General features: G+C 47.2%; 1 protein-coding gene across 4 annotated transcripts in view; it reads left to right on the top strand.

Annotated features, from left to right (window-relative positions):
• The window catches only part of LOC119177942 (uncharacterized), a 461,325-nt gene that overhangs the window by 38,705 nt on the left and 395,441 nt on the right, over window positions 1–27,179 (top strand). For 2 of the 4 annotated variants that reach the window (XM_075867630.1, XM_075867629.1), the window contains exon 1: window positions 15,407–15,770. The exons of 1 other annotated variant lie outside the window; for it this stretch is intronic. In XM_075867630.1, coding sequence (XP_075723745.1) covers window positions 15,414–15,770 — 357 coding nt within the window. In that variant the 5' untranslated portion in view covers window positions 15,407–15,413. Of the gene's footprint in view, window positions 1–15,406; window positions 15,771–27,179 lie in introns of those variants that run through there. One more of the 4 variants, XR_012884417.1, reaches the window with a different exon arrangement.

Here is a 27,179-nt window from a genome sequence, read left to right as displayed (position 1 = left end):
CTGAAATGTGGTTCACACCCACCCTGACAAATGTGACAATAATCAAGTAGCTCTGATAAAATGTTAAACTATCAACAACTATTTCTTATAAGAATGGTAGTTTGAGTATAAGAACACGTATGGGTGAGCTTGATATTTGCAAATAAGAAATAATACAAAAGACGACACCTTGGCTCAATATGAAGTTTTTGTTCCGTGATTACAGTGAAACCCCACTGGCTGCTATGAATTTATGATTGACCTCGCACACTTTCTTTTTGCTGTGCTCAAGGATACTTACACCTATGAATTATAAGTTTTTACATGAAAGCCAATATGCGGGACACTCCTTGATATATCGCTTTTTTAATGCAGTAAAATTTCGACAAGAAATGAGAAACTGAAGTGTTGTATTTTTTCATCTTCCCCTTATTAAGAGGAAAGCAGTGATGACGCCAGACCAGTTCTGCAAAAATGAAAATTCATTGATGGTGAAAGGCATTGCAGCCGAGTAATTAATTACAGCTTCAAAGCTGTTAGACATTATGCTTTTCCAGGGTGTCATTTGGCGACCAAAGCCTTGTAATTTTTTAAATGTGGTATAGAGAATTCTCGCATCATCACTTGCATCGAAACTCCAGGCTCTACATGATGAAAGCTAATGCAGAGAGAATGCTAATAGCTGGCTCGCCTTACGCCGCTGCCGTATACAGCGTGCGTGTTGTAATCTTCTGGTATCGTGATTCATAATCTATAAAAATAATATGTTCTTGTACATATTAGCGTCTCGTGGTTTTAAGAGTTTTTACTTCCTCAGTTTATTTTTGTTCTCTCCACCCACTCCACTCATTGTTTCATTGCTCAAATTTTTATTTGTGCACCGACTTTCATTATGCATGACAAGACACTCTGCTGAGGTGAGAAGAAAAATATATTTCAATACAAGACCGCCGAGGCGACCAGCCTTCAGTTCGTCAGCAAGAAGCGTGTACTTCAATGAAGGGTGCGTAACATGAGGGCACGTAGCCGACTCTTTCCGGAACGAGGGTCAATTAACTGCCAAAAAAATTAATGAATAAGAATCTAATGAGCGAATTGGAAGAGCAAACGCAGGTGCAGCGGTTGTGGAACCTGGTGGAAGAGATTTAAATTGCGCACTGTTTTTTACGTAGCCTCTGAGTACCGCTACACGAGAATTACCAATTAACCAAAATTTACCAAAGAGTTAGACAAGAGCCTACGAGCACAGACGGTTGGGGACCACTGCGAGAAACTCAATTTGAGGTCTAGGGTTGTTTCCAGATTTATTTCTGTCTTTCTTTTTTTTTCATTACTGATGCGAACAGTGAGAGAAGCTTAGGCCACTAGATTATTGCAAAACAAAAACAAAAAAAAGCATTTCTTTCTTTTCCTCGCTGTATCTCGGGCTTTTTTGGCGACGCTGGTGTTTACGGTAAACACGTGACGGGCAGGCAGGCTTTGGCATTCCTAACGTGCTCCTGCAAGACTCCAAGTGAGACCTGCGTCACTCCACTGCGAGACATGAGTCGAGGACAGGGTCGTCCCTCCATCTGCCCCGCATTTAAAAATCTTAGCTCGTCGAAATTCGGCCACAGCTGCATCCTTATGACATCCCTCGTAATAATGTTGTTGGGTAAACCTCCCGGTTTATTTTAAATATTTATGAAACATTCCAATACCAACGCCCACTAATGCTTTCCGCTCTCCTCGTTGATCCCGATGCTGTGCACGTTGCTGCAGCAGTGTGCAGTGCATCATCATCATTTTTTTGCCACCACGCCGCGCCTCTCGGGCAGCTTATGTCTAGCTCGAGCAGCGCGGGAAGAGAACGAGCTCACGCCTGGTCTGTCGGACGCTGGCAGCCGCTGCCGATGAGCTTCGATCCGAGGAAAATAAAGTGGCGAGATTCGGCACGGCCCCGTCGGCCGCCTTCACGCAACACCGACTAAATTGTTGTTGTTGTTGCTTCACGACGTCGTCACGTCTCTTCTCCTCTCGCTACAAATAGAAAAATATACCACCCCACCCTAAGTTTATAGACATGCAACAGAGAATCTAAGGAGATATCGTATGTATAGATTCAAACGGGAGTGGTTCGGTATTGAATGCCCTCGGTTAAGAAAAGCTCCTCTTCCATCTTGCGTCACGGACGTGTTCCCCACGTTGCGGGTAGCATAAAGAGCGGCACTACAAGGAGCAGTTCATCACCCCTATTCTAATGCAAAGGTGTTTAAAATAGCGTCGTACAAATGCCCGGCTCGAACGAAATAGGAATAAAGGCCGCGTATGCGTGCCTGTATATATACACACAGACACGCATACAAACGCAGGCACATACATACGTAAAGTATGGTTGACACCCCCCCCCCCTCCTTTTTTTTTCTTGCACAAAACTTCTGGCTACGCCATTGCCTCTGTCGTATCTTTCTACCCTCCTACTTCAACAAAAGTTGGCAGATAAAAAAAAGACGTTTGCAAACATGCTAAACATCGGTCGTAGCTTCTTTGAAGAGATTGCACGTGTGGCACAGGAGTTAAGCTGTTTAAGAAAAAAAGATAAAAAAAAGTATTGAGTAACACAAAAGCGGTGGTGGCAGCTAAGAGGGGTTCGCGATGGTGATCGGATGGTGGAGTTGGTCTGTGTTTTTTGAGTCACCCATGCCAGAGTCGCTCGAGCGAAAGGCGTGGCATGTGAGCTCACGCACAATAGGGGCGCCTTGTTCCGGAATACACGGTGTCCCACTGCACTGGCTGCAAGCTAGATGGTGGTGCGCCTTGCCAGTGCTTCGCCAAATATCGATGGCCTCACGTGCTGGGTTCGCAGCCATTTATAATTGGGCAAGAGTGAGCGACCGCGTCACCTTTGTCTTCAAACTGGCTGCTCTTAGAGTCGACAGTTTCATCATTTGCTTTTAGTTCATGCACATCAAATGAACATATTGATGTATATTGTGGTAGCAAAAAAGTCACGCTGTCCCGGTAGTTTTGAAGTGTGCACCAGTCGAAAACGATATCGAATGTGCTGTACAAAACCCCCGCGTCATGTTGTAAGGCGGAAGGGTGGAGCGCGGATTTTGGAAGTGGGGATGTGGGAAGAGAGGCTGCTGAGAGCCCAGATGTAAGATGAACCTGCATTGGACTCACTGGTGGTGAAAACCTTCAGATAAATGTACGATTACGTGTTTTTCATTGAGGACTGTTGGTGTGTATGTAGTAGGACCGATGTTTTCAAGGTGTTTTAAGAGTTGTGTGAGGGCTGAAGTTTACCTGTGATGTTCCCGACAATGGCTGCATACTGTTCTTAGATCTGAGAATATTTTTGTTGGAAGCTTGGTATGATGAATGTATCCCCCCCCCCCCCCTGTAGTGTCAAACTTATCACCGACGTTCCTTCGGGTATCTCTAAAATAGTAAAAAAACGCTGTTGTGATGACCTGTCTTGGAACGTTACTCAAAAAGTCGTGCCTACAACGCATGGAAGAGAGTCGCTGCTTCGCTTACACTGGGCAGTGGAGAAAATCTGCCTAATCATGGATAGTTCTACAGAAAGGTTCACAGTTTCGCAATGGAACTGTAGGGGATACTCCAACAAGAGGGCTCCGTTACAGCAGTATTTTAGATAGATAGTTCACAAACCACAGGTAATAGCATTACAGGAAACACTGGTTTCGGCCGCATCCCTTTCCAGCTGTCAAGCCGTTTCCAGGGAGCCCGGCGGTCAAGGAGTATGCACATGAGTGGACAAAAAGCATACGCACTTGTCTCATGATCTGAAGCTGGCGAGTTGCAAAGTAGAATATGTTATGGTTGAGGTGCTCCTGAAGACGCGAATACGCAATCGGCGGAGAAACAGCGTATTTGTATTAAACATTTGCAGTAATCACAGGGACTCCAGAAAGCAATTCAAGACGATAATCAAGAAGTCCGTGGATCTGGCCGGCACCCATCCCCTTGTCATTGTGGGGGACTTCAATGCTCCGCATGGACTATGGGGCAATGTCTACGACATGAGCAAGGGCCGCGGGTTCTGGCAAGATGCCAACAAAATGTACTCACGATCATCACGGACAAGGCGTTCCTGACACGAACCGGGAACTCGGCGACCTGGGATATCACCCCCGACCTGGCGTTTGTAAAGAACGTTGAGAGAGTGGAGTAAAGTGATAGAGCAATCGATTTTGGTTGCGATTATTATGTGCTCGAGACTCGCTTCGATGTCGCTTGGAGCAAAACCAAAGACCTCACTGTCACACATCGGGAGCGCTTTCGCAATCTCCGCGACAGCGAGAGTGCACGCACTCCCAGATATTTGGACGACTGGTGCGAAGGAACTGAGAGAGACGTGATGTCGTGCACCAAGAAGGTCGTCACAGACCTACAGGTAGACAGGATGGACAGCAGGCTAGCCCACCTAATTGAGACCGAGCAGGCGTAGCTCTTTCAATGGAAGGGGCAGAGGTTCAATCGAAGATTCAGGAAAAAGATCTCAGACCCCAATAAGACCATAGAAGATCACTCTTGTACCCTCTGCAAGCAGCAATGGGACGAAGTCTGTGAATAAATCGACGGCCAGATGCGGAACCTCAAATCATGGGGCTTGCTGAAACATGTGCTGGACGAGGGTGGCACAACGACCACTCAGCGACACACGCTCGCCAGGGCCCTGCACGATGCTACCAGACGCTGTACCAAGAACGAGCTGATTACCAAGGTTATGGAGAAGTACGTGCTTGTCAATCTAGGAGACGAGGAGGTCAAGTTTCCCGAATACCTTGGTCCGGCCCGTCCGGAGATGGATGAAGATTTCGCCGTGACAGAGGTCAGACAAGCCATTTTCTCATTCAACGGCAAGTCGGCGCCGGGCCCCAATGACATCACAAATAAAATGCTGCAGAATCTCGACGACCATTTGATCGAGTACCTTACCGAAACGATCAACGAGACGTAAAGAAACGGGAGCATCCCAGAACAATGGAAGATCGCCAACACCGCCATATCGGAAAAAAAAACGAATGGTGGGCATGGTGGAAACCACCACCCACCATTATAGTGGATTAGTGTAGTGGGTGAATGGTGGGAAACGCCCACCATGGCGCATGGTGGGTATGGTGGGTGCTGCAGTGCCGGCAACACTTGAGCGCGAAATGACGTCATAATCACCGTGACGAGCTGCCACAAAAAATAAAAAAGAATTCTATAAAAACAGTATAAAAAACACCCGTCCCGTAAAAAAAAAAACGACGCGCCACGGAGGATCGAACGTGCAACCTGCGGATTGCCATTCGAAGACGCTAACCACTGCGCCACACCAACATGACGTTGTTTAGGTGTTAAATACTTAGTTGACATACAAACTTACGGTTCAACTTATGTTTGTCGTGTACACAACATAGACAAGATCTACACCTGCTACTAAAAATTGCACATTTATTAAACACAAGCAACTGCGGCCTGTAACGATTGCCACTATGTTAACGGCACTAGTGCTATTTTTTTTTACAATTTACAACTTCAAGAAAAAAACCAAGTGGACTGGGGAGCAGCAACAGTTTACCGGCGGGGTCTGCCAAGTTTAATATCCGTTTCGCGCTCGTTCTAAAGGGTGACATCTGCTCACGCTTTATGACGCTTCTAGGCTCATTCCATAGATACGCCCGCCTAATTTATTTGATTGAGTATTGGGATGCTTTTCGCGCAATGTAGAGGGCGGTCGCGCCAGCGCAATGCTGTAGCTTTTTCGCTAAAGCAACTTCATAAACGGCTTGGCCAAAACGAATGCAGTGTGCCGGAAACATTACGCTTCATGTTGGTTTACCAAGCATACCAATTGCCACGTCTGAGTTCTCGTACAAAAGCTAGAGAAGTGCCGGCGAGTGCGACCGGCGGCTGTCGGTGAGAAGACACTTAATTACGTTCTCTGGGAGTGCTTTAATCGCGTCGCATCGATGTTTCTTGTTAGTACGCCTTTAGTGGTGAGCAGAAGAGACGTTTACTTTGTGGAAAACGTAGCGGTAGAACCGACCAGCTGTCAAGCGGAGCGAGCGCGAGCAGCAACAACACTCTTCCTTCTCTTCTTCAGCTGGCGTTCCGGCCTGTGCCAAATATCAATGCTACAAATCACTCCCCCCCTCAGAAAAGGAGCCATCCTGGCGACCTATGGAACGGGTACGACGGGTGGGTCGTAGTGCGGCTTCAATCGATCTACGTGAACAGTCTCGCGGCCTCGATGCCGTCGGTCTGTTGATGGTTGAACCGGCTCAACAATATAGTTAACCGGTGAGGCCTGACGTAGGACTCGGTAGGGGCCTTCGTACTTCGGCAGTAGCTTGGTGGAAAGACCAGGAACAGATGAGGGAACCCGAAGCCATACCAAGGCGCCAGGCGAGTATGACTGCGAAGACAGGTTTTCGTCGTGACGGTTCTTCTGGTACGCTTGATCTTGTGCGGTTAAGGAACGCGCGAGTTGCCTGCATTCTTCTGCATAGGTGGCGACTTCAGATAGAGTTGTGGATTCCGAAGCGTCTGGATGATACAAGAGAATGGTGTCCATGAATGAGGAAGGTTCGCGCCCGTAAAGGAGGAAGAACGGAGAGAATCCTGTCGTAGACTGAGTGGCGCTGTTGTAAGCGTAAGTTACAAAGGGCAGTATGCGGTCCCAGTTGGTGTGAGCAGCGGACACGTACATGGATAGCATGTCGCCCAGTGAGCGGTTAAACCGTTCGGTCATTCCATTCGTTTGCGGATGGTATGCGCTGGTTGTCCGATGCACAACGTTGCATTCGCGAAGAAGGGCTTGTACGGCTTCGGAGAGGAACGTATGGCCGCGGTCACTGAGTAGCTCACGAGGCGCGCCATGGCGTAGAATGAGATTGTGAAGGATAAATAAGCCAACTTCACGTGATGTGGCCTCTGGCAGCGCAGCAGTTTCAGCATAGCGTGTCAAGTGATCAATGGCGACAATCACCCAGCGGTTCCCGTTAGGCGTATAGGGAAGGGGACCGTACAAGTCAATTCCGATGCGGTCGAAAGGGCGGGAGGGGCAAGGCAACGGCTGCAGTTGTCCATTGGCTATGTGTGGTGGGCTTTTTCGGCGTTGACATTTGGAGCACGAACGCACGTACTGTCGGACAAAGCGGTACATTCCGCGCCAATAGTACCGCAGCCGGAGACGTGCATACGTTTTTATCACACCGGCGTGGCCGCATTGAGGATCCGCGTGAAAAGAGTCGCAAATGTCGGCACGTAGGTGGCGAGGAATCACAAGCAACCACTTGCGGCCGTCAGAAAGGTAGTTGCGACGGTACAGGAGTCCATCGCGGATGGTAAAGTGTCGAGCTGTGCGCTGCAGTGAACGATTGGGCGTAACTTGGGACGGCTGAGACAGTAATTCTATCATAGAGGCTATCCAAGCGTCTTGGCGCTGTTCATAGGGCATGTCCTCGTACGAAAGTGCCACAGCATCGAGGCTGGATACAGAAGTACTTCCGTGTTCATGGGGAAGTGGAGAGCGGGAGAGAGCGTCGGCATCTGAATGTTTGCGGCCTGACCTGTAGACGACACGGATATCATAGTCTTGGAGGCGTAACGCCCAACGAGCGAGACGGCCAGATGGGTCTTTTAGTGACGATAACCAGCAGAGGGCGTGGTGATCAGTCACGACGTCAAATGGACGGCCATAGACGTAGGGTCGAAATTTTGTGATTGCCCAGACGATGGCTAGACATTCTTTTTCTGTGACTGAATAATTCTGTTCAGCCCTAGTAAGAGTGCGACTGGCATAAGAAACGACGTACTCGTCGTATCCAGACTTGCGTTGAGCAAGAATAGCGCCAAGTCCGACTCCACTTGCGTCGGTGTGTATTTCTGTAGGGGCATCAGGATCAAAGTGACGGAGAATCGGTGGAGATGTCAGCAATTGACGTAGTTTCGCGAATGCCTTATCGCAATTGGAAGACCACGCCGAAATGCCCTCGGTGTCAGAAAGTAGCCGTGTTAAAGGGGCCATGACAGATGCAAAATTACGGACAAATCGACGAAAGTATGAACATAAGCCGATAAAGCTCCGGAGTTCCTTAAGTGTCGATGGCTTCGGAAACTGGGCGACAGCACGGAGTTTTCCAGGATCAGGTAGAACGCCGTCCTTGCTGACAACATGCCCTAAGATGGTGAGCTTCCGGGCGGCAAAATGGCACTTTTTCAAATTTAGTTGGAGCCCAGCATGTGTAAGGCAATGCAGGACACTTGCGAGGCGCAGAAGATGGGTATCGAAGTCTTTTGAAAAAACGACGACGTCGTCCAAATAGCAAAGACACGTCTGCCATTTAAGGCCTCGAAGTATGTTGTCCATCAGACGCTCGAAGGTGGCTGGGGCGTTACAAAGGCCGAACGGCATCACGTTAAACTCGTACAAGCCGTCCGGAGTTACAAACGCAGTCTTGGCGCGGTCAGCTTCATCCATGGGTACCTGCCAGTATCCCGATCGAAGATCCAGCGAAGAAAAGAATTCTGCACCTTGCAAACAGTCGAGAGCGTCGTCAATTCTGGGGAGCGGATAAACATCTTTGCGCGTGATCTTGTTAAGGCGCCTGTAATCCACACAGAATCGGATGCTCCCGTCCTTCTTTTTGACCAGTACCACCGGGGAGGCCCACGGACTGTTAGACGGCTGTATAACGCCACGATTGAGCATATCAGACACTTGATCGTCTATAACTTGGCGTTCGGCGTGGGAGACCCGGTATGGACGCTGACGCAATGGTGCGTGGGTGCCAGTGTCAATACGATGGACAATTGCAGATGTTCGGCCCAGACTGGTTTGTTTGAAGTCGAACGATGAGCGGAAATGGTCGAGAAGTGTCAAGAGTTGAGTTCGTTGGTCAACAGGAAGGTCAGGATCAATCGATGGAAGGAAGACGTCGAGGGAAGAGGTGGCGGATGTGAGAGCGGAAGTAACACTGGCGATCTCAAGGCTTTTTGCTTGATAGGGCAGTTGACTGGTGCAAACACAATCGATGTCCTCAAGGCGGCCGATGCATTCGCCACGGAATAGGGTGACTGGTACAGAAAGGAGATTCGTGGCATAAATGTTTGCGCAAGTGGCTTCGACCGTCAGAAGAGCAAAAGGCAGAAGAACGTTTTTTCGAGAAGTGAAGTCTTCTGACGGCGTGAACATGACGTCCGAAAAAGCGGCATGGTCGCACGAGATCGGCACAATAACAGAAGACATAGGTGGAATATCAGTCTCCGCGGCGACGACAACACGAGAAATAGAAGGCTTATTATAATCGTCGTCGGAGAGCGATGACAATTCTAGTTCGGCCCGGGCACAATCAACAACGGCATGATGTGTGGAAAGGAAGTCCCAGCCTAATATGACGTCGTGTGAGCAGTGTGGAAACACGATAAATTCAACCACGTACAGAACGCCCTGGATGATTAACCGAGCCGTGCACGTCATAGAAGGGTTCACGTGATGCGCTGTTGCCGTACGAAGGGAGAGACCAGAAAGCGGAATCGTAACTTTTCTTAACTTGCGACACAATGCTTCACTCAATACAGACACGGCAGCTCCGGTATCTATTAATGCTTGAACGGCGATACCTTCAATCAAGACAGTTATTTCATTATTCGGTAGAGAACGAGGCCTTGTAGAGTTCGACGGTGGCGCAGTTCTTGCCTCCGGAACTGCGATGGTCAGTTTTCCGTTTGGGCAGGTGGTGCACGCCGAAGCATTGGTGAAGGCGAACGTCGGCGCGGGGAAGGCGATCGGCGTGGGTTGAAGGCGCGGCGGCTCGGCGGAGAAGTGTCCGAAGCTGCATGGAACGGCAGCGTCTGTGGTGGTTCTGTGGGGGCGTAGCCGTAGGTGCCATCAATAATGCCTGAGTGAGGGACGCGCCGGCGACAGAACCGCTCAACATGGCCAGGCTGACGACAGTAATAACAGATAGGTCTGTTATCCGATGTACGCCAAGGGTTGTTGGGAAGCGTTGAAGGACGGCGGTAAATGGGAACATGCGAGCCTGCCGGTACGCGTGTTGCGTATAAGGCGTTCGTTTGGTGGGCAGGGTCGACGACGTTTGACGGCGCATGTACCTGCCTTCGCGCGACGTCAGCGTAAGTCAGGGGAGCGGACACAGGTGGTGGCTGGTACGTGGGGGGAAGTGCCTCGCAGACTTGCTCTTCGATGGTTTGGCGCAGTGACGAGGTCAGCCCATGCGTATTGCTGGGAAGCAAGGGGGCAAGGGACAACTGGCGTGCCACTTCCTCTCGGATAAATTGCTGGATTTGCGGGGTCAATACAGTCTGTTCTGGAGATATTGCACCAACGGTCAATGCTGGCGTGCTGGTCATGTCGAAAGTAGGCCGTCGCGTTGAAATGCGCTGTTTTCGCAACTCATCGAAACTTTGGCAGTGTTGGATGACTTCCGAAACTGTTTGCGGGTCTTTAGCCACCAGCATGTGGAAGGCATCGTCCTCGATGCCCTTCATAATGTGTTTTACCTTGGCGGTTTCCGACATGCCAGGATCAAAGCGACGGCAGAGGCCTACGACGTCCTCAATGTAGGACGTGAAACCCTCTCCCGACAGTTGGGCGCGATCCCGCAAGCGCTGTTCTGCACGGAGCTTGCGCACTGTCGGTCGGCCAAACACGTCCGCGAAGGTGGTCTTGAAAGTGGCCCAGTCGGTAAGCTCGGCTTCGTGGTTGTTGAGCCAGAGCTCTGCTACTCCTCTGAGGTAAAAGTGGACGCGGCCCAGTTTGTCGTTTTCGTCCCACCTGTTGTTGACGCTTACTCGTTCGAACGAAGAGAGCCAGTCCTCGACGTCCTGCTCATCGGTGCCGTTGAAGATGTCTGGATCTCGCTCTCTCGGGACGCCGGGACAGTGGACAGGTGGAGATGTAGGAGCCGTCTGCTGTGCAGCGTCGATGGACATTGTTGATGGCGAAGGTAGAGTTCGGTTGCGGAGTTCCAGGATGGAAAAAGGTACCCAGCACTCTCCTCCACTTGTTAGTACGCCTTTAGTGGTGAGCAGAAGAGACGTTTACTTTGTGGAAAACGTAGCGGTAGAACCGACCAGCTGTCAAGCGGAGCGAGCGCGAGCAGCAACAACACTCTTCCTTCTCTTCTTCAGCTGGCGTTCCGGCCTGTGCCAAATATCAATGCTACAGTTGCTTCTTGAGCGGAAACCATACACAATGAAAAATGCTTCATTTAGGTTAATTGATGCCATGGCTGCGCTGTATTGTCATACTTAATCGTCGAAATTGTGTATTCTGAAACCCGGAAGCACGGATAACACAATTGTACGGGCTCGGTCGGTAGGCCTAACTTTGATGGAAATCATGGGGGTAGAACATGTAGTGTACTGATCCCAGATTGGTACACTATATAAGTTGCCCGCCATTATAAGCCCACCCATCACCTGCTTACTGCTTCCCAGCATTATCGCGATGGTGGGCAGAGCTTCTCAGCTTGGTACACCATGTGGCCCACCATAACAAGCAGCACCCATCATCTGCTTAGTGCTTCCCAGCATTATCGCAATGGTGGGAAGAGTTTCTCAACTTGGTACACCATGTAGCCCACCATAATAAGCACCACCCACCATATGCTTAGGGCTACCCAGCATTATCGCAATGGTGGGCAGAGTGTCCCATTATTGCCCACTATCTAGCCTCTGCTTTCCACCATCATTTCCACTTTACCCATCATCTGTACACCATACCACCCAGTATGTCCCGGCCGAACCACCATATTTTCCACTACGTCCCACCATAGCCATCATAATTTCCACCATGCCCACTATAATTTCCACCATGCCCACTATTATTTCCACTACGCCCACCATGTTTTCCAGTATCCACCATGGCAATTTTTCCGATAGGGACGCGTCCTAAAACCCAAACCAGGGAAGGCTCCCATTGTTGATAGCCTCCGACCCATCTCTCTCACGTCTTGCATTGGGAAAGTGGCAGAGCATGTCGTCCTCAACAGACTAAACAGATATTTCGAAGACAACAACGTCTATACCAAAAACATGATTGGCTTCCGAGCCGGCCTTTCGACACAGGACGCCATGAAGATGATCAAACATCAGATCATCGACAGTAGTACCAGGGACACTAGGGTTTTGCTCGGACTTTATCTCGAGAAGGCGTTTGACAACGCTCTTCACGAATACATCCTAGCTTGTGTCATCGACTTCGAGCTTGGCCCCAGGCTGTACAGCTAAGTCAGTTCATTCCTGACCAGTAGGAAGGCGAAGCTGTGGTTTGGCGACTTTGTGTCTTATAAAGTACTCCTAAGCCCACGGAGTACACCACAAGCCTCTGTCATATCACCCACTCCTTTCAACATCTGCATGAACGAACTCTCAAAGAAGTTGGCCCAAGTTGAAGTTATCAACCATACTATCTACGCCGATGGCATCACGAACTCGTGCAGCGGTGGTAGAGAAGGGCAAGTTGACAGTGCTACGCAAAAGGCTGTGAACGTCACAGAAGAGTACTTGCTACCCACCGGACTCAGATGTTCCCCAACCAAATCCGAACTCCTGCTTTGTCGAAAAGAAAAAAGGGGCAGACCGAAGGGTTGGAAGCCGGTCTCCGAGAGCGACATTCACCTGTTCACTCGGAGTGATGGCCCGATTCCTAGGGTTGACGCCATCAAAGTCTTAGGTATGTTCATCGAATCGCGTGGCGGCTACAGCACTGTATTGCGCAAAATTATTGCAAAAACCGAGAATGCACACCACCTCGTGCGAAGAGTCACGAACCAACGCAGAGGCCTCTAAGATAACAACGGCTGATCAATGCCTTTGTGCTATGTCATTTCACCTACACGGTGGCCATGCACAACAGGCTCAGAGCAGAGTGGTACAAACTCAATGCCTTCATCAGGGTAATTGGCCCTGTATCTGCATGTTAATCTACAAATGTCGTCGAAAGACGAGAGTCTTGCGTCTGGAGAGATTGAACAAAACGTTTATTTGATGCTCTGCGCAAGAAAATTGGTAAACGGTATTCTTGGAAGTGTGGCAGCTTGGGCTAGTTGGTATGGCATGACGATAGTTATAGCGCGAGAACAAAACGACGACACAGAGACACAGAGACTGCGTTTGAGTGCCTCGAGTGTGCAGCGGAGGCGAACGAGCGCACCAAGTTACGTCACACGTGAGACATGAGCGCTATTTGACAGTTAAGTGCCAACCACTGGCACGCGTATGCACGCGCCTACGCGTCAAGAGCGTCTAGTCGCGCCTGTGGAGGAAAAGGGCGCGCAACTACTGGCACGCGTCGACCGCGTTGACGCCCACGCGTCCAAGGCCGATGCACAATGTTGCTCAATCTTTTGGCTTAGAACTGTCCAAGTTCAGCACAGAACGGCACGTTCTCAACTGGAGCGGGAATGTATGTTTTAGAGGATATGAGAACATTTTAACAAGTTGATAGTGCTTCAACCACCACAGTTTAGACTATTTTAGAAGTAATTGACATTTCAGTGCCCAAAGTAACTACAGCGGTATACACCAGAAATCAACATCGGTGCGTGCGCCGCTCCCGCGAATGAACATTCGCGTCTAGCATAGTGTACGTCTATCATAGGCGTGTGCAGGGTTCTCCTTAAGGAGGGGGGGGGGGGGGCAAAAGTTTGTCTCAGTGCCCCTACCCAGGGCTGACTTAGCACCCCCTCCCTATTATGTTAATATATGGAGTTGACATTGAGCTCTCCCTCCCCCCTCCTCTCTGGTGAATGAGGCGTGGCTGCCCTCCTGATCAGGTTTACAAACCACCGTGTTTCTATACCTGCACTACCAAAGTTACTAACAATATCTTGCATATGCTGGTACCTTCAGTATATTTACACAACATATTTTACATCAGTCAACTTAATAATCACGCCTGCAACTTCATGATCTGACAGAATTAAGTCAGTCATAAGACTACAATTGAGGCCAGAGTAGCAGGCTTTCGGCTGATGTGCGTGTTCGAAATATCTTCTAATGCAACAAAGCACACCTGGTTCTTATTGATACAACTGATATTGGCCATAAGATAGGAACCAAATACTGCGTAGAATGCCTTCGGGCATTTTCCATAGTCGAAATGTGCTCTAATGCAACTAACTGTGCCTGACACTTCATGATGTGACAGATATCGGTCATAATATTGCAACTGACCCCTGTATGGAAGACTTCTGGGCGTCTTTAGTCAAAGTATTCTCTAAAACGACAAATTACACCCAACTGTTCATGAAGTCACAGATATCGGTTATAATATTAGAACTGAAACCTTAATGCAAGACTTCTGGACGTTGTCTAGAGTCAAAGTATTCTCTAACACGACAAACGACACCCAACTATTCGTGAAGTCACCTATATCGTCATAATATTGGAACTGAACCCTGTATGGAAGACTGCTGGACGTTGTCTTTAGTCAAAGTATTCTCTAAAACGACAAATGACACCGAACTGTTTATTAAGTCGCAGATATCGGTCATAATATTAGAACTGAAACCTTAATGCAAGACCTCTGGACGTTGTCTTTAGTCAATGTATTCTATAAAACGACAAACTACATCCAACTGTTTATGAAGTCACAGATATCGGTCATAATATTAGAACTGAAGCCCTATTGCAAGACTTCTGAACGTTGTCTTTAGTCAAAGTATTCTCTAAAACGACAAACAACACCCACCTGTTTATGAAGTCACAGATATAGGTCATAATATTGGAACTGAACTCTGTATGAAAGACTTCTGGACGTTGTCTTTTGTCAAAGTATTCTCTAAAATGACAAATGACACCGAACTGTTTATTAAGTCGCAGATATCGGTCATAATATTAGAACTGAAACCTTAATGCAAGACCTCTTGACGTTGTCTTTAGTCAATGTATTCTCTAAAACGACAAACGACATCCAACTGTTTATGAATTAAGTCACAGATATCGGTCATAATATTAGAACTGATGCCCTAATGCAAGACTTCTGAATGTTGTCTTTAGTCAAAGTATTCTCTAAAACGACAAACGACACCCACCTGTTTATGAAGTCACAGATATAGGTCATAATATTGGAACTGAACCCTGTATGAAAGACTTCTGAACGTTGTCTTTAGTCAAAGTATTCTCTAAAGTGACAAGCCGCACCCAACTGTTCATGAAGTCACAGATATCAGTCATAATATTGGAACTGAACCCTGTATAGAAGGCTTTCGAATGTTGTCTGCAACCAAAATGTTCTCCAATGCAACAACCCACACCTACTCTTCATGATGTGACGGATTTAGGTTCTGAGACTGTAATTGTACACTGTGGAGAGGGCTTTCGAATGATAAGCGTATCGGAAATATCCTCTAATGCAATAAACCGCACCTCGCTCTTAATGATACAACAGATGGGGGCGTGAAACCGGCATGGCTGCAGCAGTACGCTTCACGCTGTTCCTACTGCTTATGCAGGTTAACGGCGCTTCTGCAAGACAATGTCCCAGGAAAGCCGCAGCGTTTCTTCCACCGGAAGGAGCCACAACGCAAGGACTACGAGGAACAACCCTTAAAACCAACGTAGCACCTGATGACGACAGCGGGATGACGCCACCAGACGTTCCGGTATCCGGCGCATGTGCGATTCCTGCCAGTGAAAATCTGAGTGATTACCGGCTCGACGATAACGCTCAGCTTCATAAAGCGGGACTCTTCAGTGCGTCAGTGGGGCGTGAAACCGGCATGGCTGCAGCAGTACGCTTCACGCTGTTCCTACTGCTTATGCAGGTTAGTCATACGGAACCCCCTTTCTTGCTCCCCTTTTTCTTGCCGGTTTCACCCCAAAAGTTGTTTGACTGCATTCTGTCACATTCATGCACGCAATACCGTTCGCGGAAACAGTTTCGCTTGCTGCGTCGCTTCTCTTTTTATTTTTTACTTCTGCTAATATGTGGCGACGTAGAGGTGAATCCGGGACCGTCCACCGAGGCGACACTGCAGCAGCTCTTAGCAGGTCAAGGCATAATTAAGGATAAACTAAATGCTATTGAAACCGTTCAAGCTGCAAACAAGCTCGCTATAAACGATCTAGGTGATCGTATCAAATCCCTTGAAACTAAGTTCACAAACCTTGATGAAATGAAATCGTCTTTTGCAGAGTGCGTTGTACAATGTGAGACTCAAGCACGAGTGTTGAAGTCTCTAACGTCAAAGGTTGACGACCTTGAAAACCGCAGCAGAAGGTGCAACCTCATCTTTCACGGTATACCCGACGAAGGAGCCAACGAAACAAATGCGGAGTGTGAGAAACAGATCTTGGATATCTGTTCTTCGAAGTTAGGAATTCCCACTATAGGAATAGAAAGGGCACACCGGTTGGGACGTTTTCGAGCTGGGAGGAGCAGACCCATCATCGCAAAATTTTCATCTTTCAAAGAAAAACAGCATGTCCTAAGCAACGCAAGAAAGTTAAAAGGCACTACGACTAGCATTTCCGAAGATTTCTCCGAAGCAGTACGAAAGAAAAGAAAAATTTTGTGGGAATATGCAAAAGCACAAAAACAGGATGGCGCGAAAGCTATGCTTAGGTACGATTACCTTCTTTTGAACGGGCAGAAGTTTGTCTGCGATGATGCAACAATGCATGTGACCCCACAGAAGTGACCGTGCCAGTCTAGTTCTGTGAACATTAGTATTCTTCTGCTGAATTGCAGGAGCATAAAGAATAAGAGAGATGAATTTTCCGCCTTAGTAGAAACTGTTAAGCCTTCCGTGATTCTCGGTACGGAATCCTGGTTAGATCCTGACATTGGTGACCACGAGGTATTTCCAACTGGTTACACCTGCTACAGAAAAGACAGGAACGGTCATGGAGGGGGTGTGTTCATTCTCATTGATAGTAGCATTAGGTCCTCCCAGATTGACGTTGATGCTGGCGTGAGTGAAGTAGTGTTGTGCAAACTAGAACTTCCGAACCGCATCGCTTTAACAGTATGTAGCTTTTATCGTCCCCCTAATGCATCGCCGGATGTTCTCACTCGACTTCAAAGTGCGATTGATGAAGTTCACTCAGATACCGTGGTCATTGGGGGAGACTTCAATTTACCGGACTTGAAATGGGATGCATCGAACACCGCCACAGTTACTGGAATATGCAATACAGAAATGATGAACATGGTCAACCTGCATGCTCTGCATCAGCTAGTCCTCACCCCAACGCGGGGAAACAACATTTTAGACCTTCTGCTTACCAATCGACCAGAACTTGTTCAGTCAACGCTTGTGATTCCTGGCATAAGCGACCATCACGCTGTCGTGTCGACGATGTCGCTGGCCTATGTTAAAACAAAAAACCATGCTAACAGAAAACTGTACAATTATAAAAAAGCCAATCTCGATTGTATAAATCAAGCATTACAGGCTTATTTAGTAGTGTTCGAAACGGAAGCCGAGTGTAGGAGTGTGGACGGGCTGTGGCGGTTATTTAAGCAGAAAATACTCGAATTACGTGAGCTGTTCGTCCCAACTTGGGTGTTGACGGCGAGACAGGGTAGAAGCAAGCCTTGGTTTACGAAAACCTTGCGCCAGCTCACACAAAAAAGACAACGAACTTATCGCGCTTATTGCAGAAAACCTTCAAAAGAGACAGAGAAAAAACTGAAAGAAATAACTCGTGAAGTTAAAGAAGCAACATGCATTGCCAAAGACAGTTATTCGGGAACTATTCAAACAAGACTAAAAGATAAACCGAAAGTGTTCTGAAAGCACGTGAAGCAGAATGGCAAGGATGTTGTAACTATCCCTCCACTCGTGTCTGGTGACGTCATTGTTCGCGAAGACGCTGACAAGGCAGAATGCTTTAACGCCTACTTCTGCTCCGTCTTCACTCCTGCAGTAATGCCTTCTGAAGACGTCTCACCGGTACTTGAAACGATAAGCGACATGGATGATGTTGTCATATGTACACACGGCATTGAATCGTTGCTTCGAAGGCTCGACTCTTCTAAAGCGTGTGGTCCTGACGACTTACCCAATTTCCTGCTTAAATCATGCGCTGAATCGATAGCAAAGTACTTGAAAGTTATATTTGATATGTCACTACTCGAAGCTTCTCTTCCTGATGATTGGAAAGCAGGTATTGTGGTCCCTATTCATAAGTCCGGCCCTAGAAGCGACGTTTCAAACTACCGCCCGATATCGCTGACATCCGTTGCATGTAAAATAATGGAGCACATTCTATTCACGAGTATTGTAGCTCACTTGAATACTCATTCTGCGATTACGTCAGCCCAACATGGATTTCGTAAAGGTTTTTCCTGTGTTACCCAATTATTGGAATTCACAAATGATATTGCATCTGCATTAGATAAACGGCTTGCGGTTGAATGTATTTTCCTCGATTTCAGGAAAGCTTTCGACACAGTACCCCATTCATTACTCATTGAAAAGATGCTCACATATAAAATAAATCCGGCGGTTGTCTCATGGATTAAAGAATATCTAACGTTACGCCGGCAATTCGTGGTTGTAAATGGGGTTCGGTCACGGGCACAAAGCGTTTCATCTGGAGTACCCCAGGGCTCCGTCCTGGGACCTTTGCTGTTCTTATTGTACATCAATGATATTGGCGACGGTTTGACATCGCAGTTGAGGCTGTTTGCAGATGACTGTGTGGTTTATAGGATCACTAACGGTACGGAAGACCTCAACCTGATTCAGCAAGACCTCGATCGAATCAGCACATGGTGCACTAGGTGGCGCATGCAGCTAAACCTCACGAAAACTGTCAATATGACATTCACTCGAAAGAAGAACCCTCTAAATTACTGCTACACCCTGAATAACATTGTAATTGGTAAAGTAACCGAATTTAAATACTTAGGTGTTTGGTATACCCCAGAATTATCGTGGCAGAAGCAGGTTAACTACGTAACCGGAAAGGCGGGAAAAATGCTGGGCTTCATTCGCAGGAACTCTGGTGCATTCAGTCAGTCCACACGTGAGCTACTCTACAAGACGTACGTGAGGTCCGTCCTCGAGTACGCTTGTGTAGTGTGGGACCCTACAACGGCGCGCGACGTTAGTAAACTTGAAAGAGTTCAGAATCTCGGTGCGAGGTACGTGTCCCGTCAATACACAATTAATTTCAGTGCAACAAGAACTAAGGAAGAACTCAAATGGGATACCCTGGTAGAACGACGCAGAAAGCTGCGCCTGAAGCTTTTTCATTCCATTTACTATGGTACGATTAACATACAGAGAGACATGTATATAACACCGCCTAACTATAGGTCCCAACGCGTGGACCATGAGCGAAAAGTAAGAGAGGTTCTATGCCGCACGGAACTTTTTAAGAAATCTTTCTTTCCAAAAACAATCCACGACTGGAATAGGTTACCTGCTGACATCGTCAACGTAGTTTCGAATGAGATGTTTTTTGCCCTGCTGAAATGATTGTTTCTTTGATCTTTTTAAGACGTACTGTATGTATTACTGTTCTTATCTTTTGTTCTTCTTTTCTTTTGTCCTCACACTGTATGCAGAAGGGAATTGTGGCTATACTCCGATATCAAATCACTTATTTTTCCTGTTGAAGTGACTCAACCTTGTAGTGTTCTTGTTTCTCACATATACTGCATACTGCTGTGAATAACTTATGTTGTCGATCTGCTGTAGCTGTTGTTGTTGCTATTACCGTTTTCCACGCTTTATATATGACAAAATATTGAACTGTCCAGACTGACTGTAAACCCCTCCCCCACTGTAATGCCTCTGGCGCTGTGGGTACTAAATAAATAAATAATAAATAAATAAATAGATACTGGTCATAGGAATGGAACCAAGCATTACATATAATGCTTTGGGGCATTTTTTGTGGTAAAAATATGCTTTAACACAATTAACTGTACCTGAAACCTCATGATAAGACAGATATTGGTCATAGGACTGCAACTGAACCCTGTATGGAATACTTCTGGATGTTGTCTATAGTTAAAGTATTCTGTTAAACGACAAACTGCACTCAACTCTTCATGAAGTCACAGATATCGGTCATAATACTGGAACTGAACCCTGTATGGAAGGCAGTCAAAATGTTCTCCAATGCAATAAAACACACCTGACACTTCATGATACAACAGATATTAGTGATCAGATTGGAACCAAGCACAGCACGGAACACTTTCAGATGGTATATTTATTTATTTTTAAATACGGCAGCCCAATGTGAGGCTACTGCAGAAGTGGTGTACATATATACAAAATGAAAGCATTTAAACAGTGATATCACAGTAAGTGTGCCAACGTAAACAAATATCACTACCCCCTGAGTGCACTCCAATAAGAAATGAGAGAAACAGAACATTAATATGATACAAGTGCCTCCAAAAAGTCAGACACACTGGTATCACGAACAAAGTCAAGTAGATCATTCCAGTGTTCGACAACTTTATTTGAACGCGTTGGAGAGCACTACAAATGACTTCTAGGCTGGACTGTCATTGCAGATCAGTGCACTGTTGGAGGTTTCTGCACTTTGCAGCTAGTTTCAATATCTTTTAACATCTACAAAGTGCATCTGACACTTCTTGATGAGACAGAAATTGGTTTTGAGACGGCAGCCAAGCACTGTGGCTTTCACATGTCATAAATAGTCAAAATACCCTAGAATGCAATAAAGCATGCCCAAAATTTTTGATCGGACAGATACCGGTCATAGGATTGCACCAGAGCACCATACAGAAGTTTTGGCAAGGTTCTTAACATAGCCTAACTGAATGTGCTTAAGTGCATGCATATATAGTCCAAGTTAATGTGTATACTAAAAACCTGAAAAGAAATGAAGCAGCCCTTGGAAACACATACAAAGATTCAATGTTTGAAACCATCTAATAATATCTTCAGCTCATTACAGTCTAGAGGAACAGATAAATACATGCACAGTTCTGAAAGATCTCATAAGTCACATGAGGTACTTTTTGCATTTCTTCTATACAAAGTGCAGTACAGTACTAGTGCACCTTCATTCTTTCTGTGCATACATGTGGTGACCTTCTCTTTCTACTATTGTATCATCGTGCAGCTAATTTCAAATCAGGCGCTTCTCACAAGGTTTTCAGTTATCTGTCTAGCTGTAAACAAAACACGTGTTATAATATAGTGAACTGTAAAACAACGGAGAAGCACCATCGTATGCCTACAGCTATGAGTATCAGAATTAACTATAAATTAAGAATTTGTATGTTAGAATGCCTCCAAACAATGTATGTGAAACTGAGCATGGCCGAGAAGCAGAACAAGCGAGAAGTGAAATAGCAGGCAATACCAGCAGCACTTAATCATGCAACTTTCTTTTTCGATCACCACAGCAACGTACGCTCTAGTTTTTATCTTGGATATGAATGGACATGAGACTGCTGACAGCTGAATGTGTCAGCGTCGCTGGTACCCGTCACGAAATCACATCACACTGATACCAACCAGAGCACGCTTGTTAATAGCTTGGCAACACACGAAAGCGATTTGCACCGAAGCCAATGAATGTTTCAGCGTCATACAATTCGTGAATACACTTATATAAGTACGTACGATCTCACATCACCAAAATGTGCTGGCTAGTGCGAGGTTCACTTTCAGCGATGATGAATACCGATGTTGAAAATAAACACAGTGTAGATAAAAACTCCTCCGTATGCACTACGCAATGTTTTGGGCGTCGTATACGGTGTCTATGTTGCGACGGAAACTACCGTAGATCTTTCTCAGCCGATGTTCCTCGCATGTGTTGGTTCATACGAACTAGACGGTAGAGGCCTACGCTGGATCCAGATGACACCGCTCTGAATTGCCTCCGCGGTAGGTGAGGGCTCGCGCTCAAAGCTTCGAACCTCCGCAGTCTGTTCACACTTATTTTTAGCACAGAAAATCACAAATCAAAGCACAAGAACACCGACATGCTCCAGTAGTCTGTGCGATGTTTTCGCTCGGCCGACGATCGCACTCGGGACCGGTGCCGGCATTTGGTGGATTTGTCGGCGTCGCTCGAACTCGGCACGAAACCGCGTCACGCTGGTAGCACTCGCAGTCGTTCGTCGTTTCGTTGTCGTTCGAGATTACGAAGCGGTCATTCAGGAACGTTTGGAGTAGTTTTCATGCTTGCTTTGAGAACTCGGCTGTGCCTTCGAAGCGGCGGCCATTAGGCACAGCATTCGGAGTCATCGCGGCCTCTGGTTGGTTGGCGCGCGGCCTCTGGTTGGTTGACGCCGCTGTACGCGCGGTGACGTAGCGTACGCGAGGCGAAATATCAAGCCCGGCTTGATCCCTCGCGCCTGCTCGCGTATGCCCCTCCGAAGCCGACGCCGAGAGGCGCATTTGACGCTTTTGACGCGTAGACGCGAGCATACGCGTGCCAGTGGTTGGCACTTTATCTTGCATAACGAAAGGCACTGCTCTGAGACGGACGTGGGCGCCCGTCTCAGAGGTGATAAGGTGTAAAACACAAGGCGACGGGTAGGATCCACCACCGTCTCCTCTTAGCAAAGCGTTGGAAACAATCGTCTTTTCGTGCAAGCGTTGCATGCTCAGCGCCGCGTGATAAGCGCTTTGGTCCTTTTAATAACTTATGTTTGCCTTTTCTAGAAAATACGCACATACAGAATATATACGTGTTGTTATGGTGCCTCAGATATGTGCGATAATTGCTTTTTAATTGACAATGGCACAAGTATGAACGCTGAATCTTGAGCAACATTGGTGGGTGCCACGGATGGGGTCGGCTGTCAGGGGTATCGCTGGTGCCGTTGACAGTGCCCAGTACGGTTAAGGGTGAACAAACAGACAAATGGACAGACAGACAGGCAGACCCTAATTTTTGCGTTGAACGTCCCCAAGAAAGACTATTGTCTTTAAAAATCATCGAGTGAGCGCTCGGGCTACGACTAAGAACACACACCGAGGACCTCCTCTGGCTCGGCATACACAACACCACGGAGGAGATGGCCGAGGCTCAGGAATGGGCCCAGATAAATCGGCTTTCGACCACATCGGCTTGTAGGCGGATTCTTGAGAAAATTGGACTTGCCCCAATCAAGGACTTGGCTAGCAGCCCCGAAATTTCCAGAGAAATAATGAAGAAGCTCTTTGTCGCTCCGCTGCCCCGCAATATGCATCCTGTAAACAACACAGGTCGTCGCAAGGCAAGAGCTTAGAAGATACTGAAGGACATCTTCGAGGATAAGATAGACGCAAGCTTCGTGGACGCTGCCGCGTAACCCGACGGCAAGGCTTTTGCGGTTTCCGTCATGGATTCGCTGGGCCAAGTCGCTAACAGCGCCTCGATTCGGACGACAGATCCCGGAGTGGCCCAGCAAGTGGTAATTGCACTCGCCATGCAAGATGATCGAAAGGCAGGGTGTTTAGCGACTCAAAAGTGGCTATTAGGGCATTCCAGAGAGGCCGGGCAGGCCGGCAGCTAGTTAAAATTCTGAAAGGTGCCATAAACAGTGGCAGCTTGGCTCACACTATATTTTGGTTCCCTGCCTATGTCGGGGCAATCGAGGTGGTTCCTCTCAACCTCAATGAGTCGGCTCACGAGGCTGCGCTTGGCTTTAACAACCGCGCTACCCTCGGATCAGATGACTTTCCCCCCGGACACACAGACACACCTAGCACTCACAATGAAATGAATAAATACTTTTACTTGAAGAGAAGAGTCATCCCGCCGCCTCTTTCCGAGCCAACAAGACCGCAGGCGGTCACGCTGAGACTCCTGCAAACTAACTCGTACCCAAATCCGGTGATCCTCAATGGCATATGTTCGGACATTTACCTCAAGAGCTCTTGCTCAACCTGTGGCAAGCCTGCTACTTTATGTCACATGCTTTGGGAGTGCGGGTCATTGGGCCCTAGGTTCACCAGGGAAGAGTGGGATGTACTGCGGTGAAGTGCCGCCCATGAAGACCAAGTCCTGGCCGTCCAGTGTGCCCGTCATCGCGCCGGCAGGCTAGACCTGCCCGTGCCTTCGTGGGATTAGCCAGGCTTGCGTTTTATCGCGTTTTGCTGGACCCAACAAAAATTTCTTCTCTCTCTCTCTCTCTCTCACGTGGCATGTCACCGAGATAGATTATTTGAGTGCTTGCCACTAATAGGATTTATTTTTCTGCTCTTGTGACTGGTGACTTTGTTGACATGTGTATATGTGTGTGCTCTTCAAATAAATTCACTTGATTGATTGCGCTTGTCCTACTCTCGTGTTTATTTCACGCCAAAGGCTACGTTAACCTTTCCTGCTGCTCTGTAACAAGACCCGCAGAAAACAGCCGCTAAAAGAAGAATCCAAAGAGGAACACGAGGTTGTTAGGATAGTGGAAGATGAGAACAATGCATAAAAAAGAGCGAAAAAAAAAACGATTGGCAGATGTATTACAACAGTATCGTGACTAGTTCAAACCTTAGGTACCACGACTCCTGGTAGCTAACGAAGAGGTGTGTCTTGAGCTGCAATGACAGGCGGGGCTGTTCAGAGGGAAAGGCAGACGGTCGCAGTTTTATATAAAACGAACGAACGAATGAACGAAAGAAAGAAAGAAAGAAAGAAAGAAAGAAAGAAAGAAAGAAAGAAAGAAACTCAATGTCGATGGCAGGCTGTGCGAAACAGCTCGCTGCTTTTCTTGTTACAAGTAGTGCCAAGCGAGACAATGGCGAAGATCTCCGCGAAGCAGAAATGGCCCGGCGTCGTCGCTACAATATAAGGCAGGCGGAAGAGAGCGTCATGCAGGCAGAGTTGCGGGTATAAATCTCCTCCCTCCTCCTCCGGTCGGTGCTTTTGCTGCTTCTGTTCCATTCGCCATTATCTGCCTTTTTTATGTCTTCTGCGTCTGGCATCTGAATGTGAGGAGGAAAGAGTGAGTTTCACTCTCCCTCGTGCTATCGCGATTTAAGCGAACTGAGGAGTATACAGCGAAGAGACACACGAGAAGAGGCCGCCATCGTGAGAGACCAGCCAAAGGAAGGAGGGTGGTTGATGGCTGGGGAGAGGCCTTTCTTTCCAGGCAATGACGGTGAATTAAAATCAGTCTTATTAGCCAGTCCGAGGCGAAGTAGTCACTGTGGCGAAGTCCTTAGACCCGCTCTTCTGATCGCCCCATGGTCGCTCAACCCCAAGCAATGGCAGCTCATCAGCGTGGGTCACGCTTTCTCTCCCTTTACGGTCCATGTTTCAAGACCTGGCACAGAGTCGCGCTCCCGCTGCGGGGGAAGTAAAGAGAGCCATGTTATCTTCTTTATCAAGAACCACGTTAAGGCCCGCAGGAGTTCCGTAATTCTGATTTTCGTCTCCACGTGGGTAGAAAACGGGTCGTGATTGGCTGAATCTGTGGAAGGACAGTAGGATCGTGATGCAACTAAAGTACCGCTGCACTGACCATCGATCGGCCATTGTCGGGCAGCGAAACAACTCGTACACTTCGATATACATTAGAGAACTAAGCTCTTCCATTCATTGGTGTCAAAAGTAGTTTTTTCGTCCTAGGGTGTGCCTGCGTTGCATCTAGGCAGGGGAGGGGAAGAATGCTGGTATAGCCTGGGTAGGAGACGTGTCCTGGTGTGTCTTGAGAACAGGGCACCCCCCCCCCCCCCCTTGTCCTGTCGACACCCATTCTTCTAAGCAAAAAATCAGTAGCGTTTGTCTATGCATATGACGGGTGCACGGCATGACACTAGCTATTGAAGCTACAGCCCAATTTAGATACATGCATGATAATCGTCATTCCTCTTGTTCTAACAGAGATATTGCTCAAACTGAATAGGGAGCTTAATGAATAATATATCCGTAAGAATTAGGAATCAGGAAAACCTTACCGATGTCTGGTCATTCACCAAACACGCTTTACATAATAACGTGATAGCGTTAAACAGCTCGTGTCGCAGAAATTACGGCGTCGGTGTCGGCGTCGTTGGTTGTGACTGAAAAATTATCATCTTATGCGTGACCAAAAAATTGACAACGATGAAAATAAGACCAAATAAAAACGACAGGTAGATGTCACATACAGTGATGATCGTTGATATGCGAAGCACGAATGAGGAAGGTTGAATTGTCACATTAAAATCAGCGCAACCTTAAGCGGTGAACGTAAATTATGGCGCACATAACTTTAATGTCATGATTATCGTGTTTCCGCCTGACAATTGTGCTCTTCGTCCATTCACATCCAGTAATACAAAGTTTGCTTTATGCGAAGCTAGCGAAACAGCCGCGAGCGCACCGTGAACGTAAAATGTAGTCATGTTTTACGTGACACGCATGTCATGATGGACATGTTTGGGCGTATCATTCATCTTCGTCGTCTATTCACGTCCCGTAATACCAAATTTGCTGTAAGTGAAACTAGCGAAACGGTCACGAGCGCATCATGAGCGTGGCAGGCATTTTTGTTTTTTCATGACACGCATGTCATAATTATCATGTTGGCAGCAGTAATATACCTTCATCCATTCACGCCACATTATTCCAAGTTTGGTGTATGTGCAGCTACCGAAACGACCGCGAGCGCATCATGAGCGTGCAATGTCATGTTTTTCCATGATTTCCACGTGAGGGCATGTCACATATATTTGCCATGCAGTCATGTCATACCATACCAGCTAAGCAAGATGTCATGAGAACAAAACCACCAGTGTAGCAGCAAGAAGATCACATGTGAATAATAAATGTCAGGATGTACATGTCATGATTTTTATGTTATCAGTTGTCCCTTATGCTCCTCACACAGTCGCGCTATGGCATGCTAATTTCTGTACACACACACACACACACACACACACACACACACACACACACACACACACACACACACACACACACACACACACACACACACACACACACACACACACACACACACACATATATATATATATATATATATATATATATATATATATATATATATATATATTATAGGAAAAAGTGTATACTTAAGGGCTCGTTTTGACACAATCTGCATTATATTAATGATATCTAACAGACAATAATGCATTAGTCCAAATTGTAACGTAAATGTGAAGAAAGAAAAGTGGGTGAAAAGATAACTTGCCGTGGAACCAAACCTGCGACCTTCGAATAAAGCATTCAATGCTCTACCACTGAGCTACCATGGCGGCTATCCTTACCAGCCACTTTTATTGGGTATGACAGTC

This window comes from Rhipicephalus microplus, chromosome 6, assembly GCF_043290135.1.
Source record: "Rhipicephalus microplus isolate Deutch F79 chromosome 6, USDA_Rmic, whole genome shotgun sequence".
In the NCBI taxonomy this organism is placed as follows: Eukaryota; Metazoa; Arthropoda; class Arachnida; order Ixodida; family Ixodidae; genus Rhipicephalus; species Rhipicephalus microplus.
The sequence above is the reverse complement of the archived record's forward strand: the minus strand, read 5'-3'. Positions and strand labels throughout refer to the sequence as shown.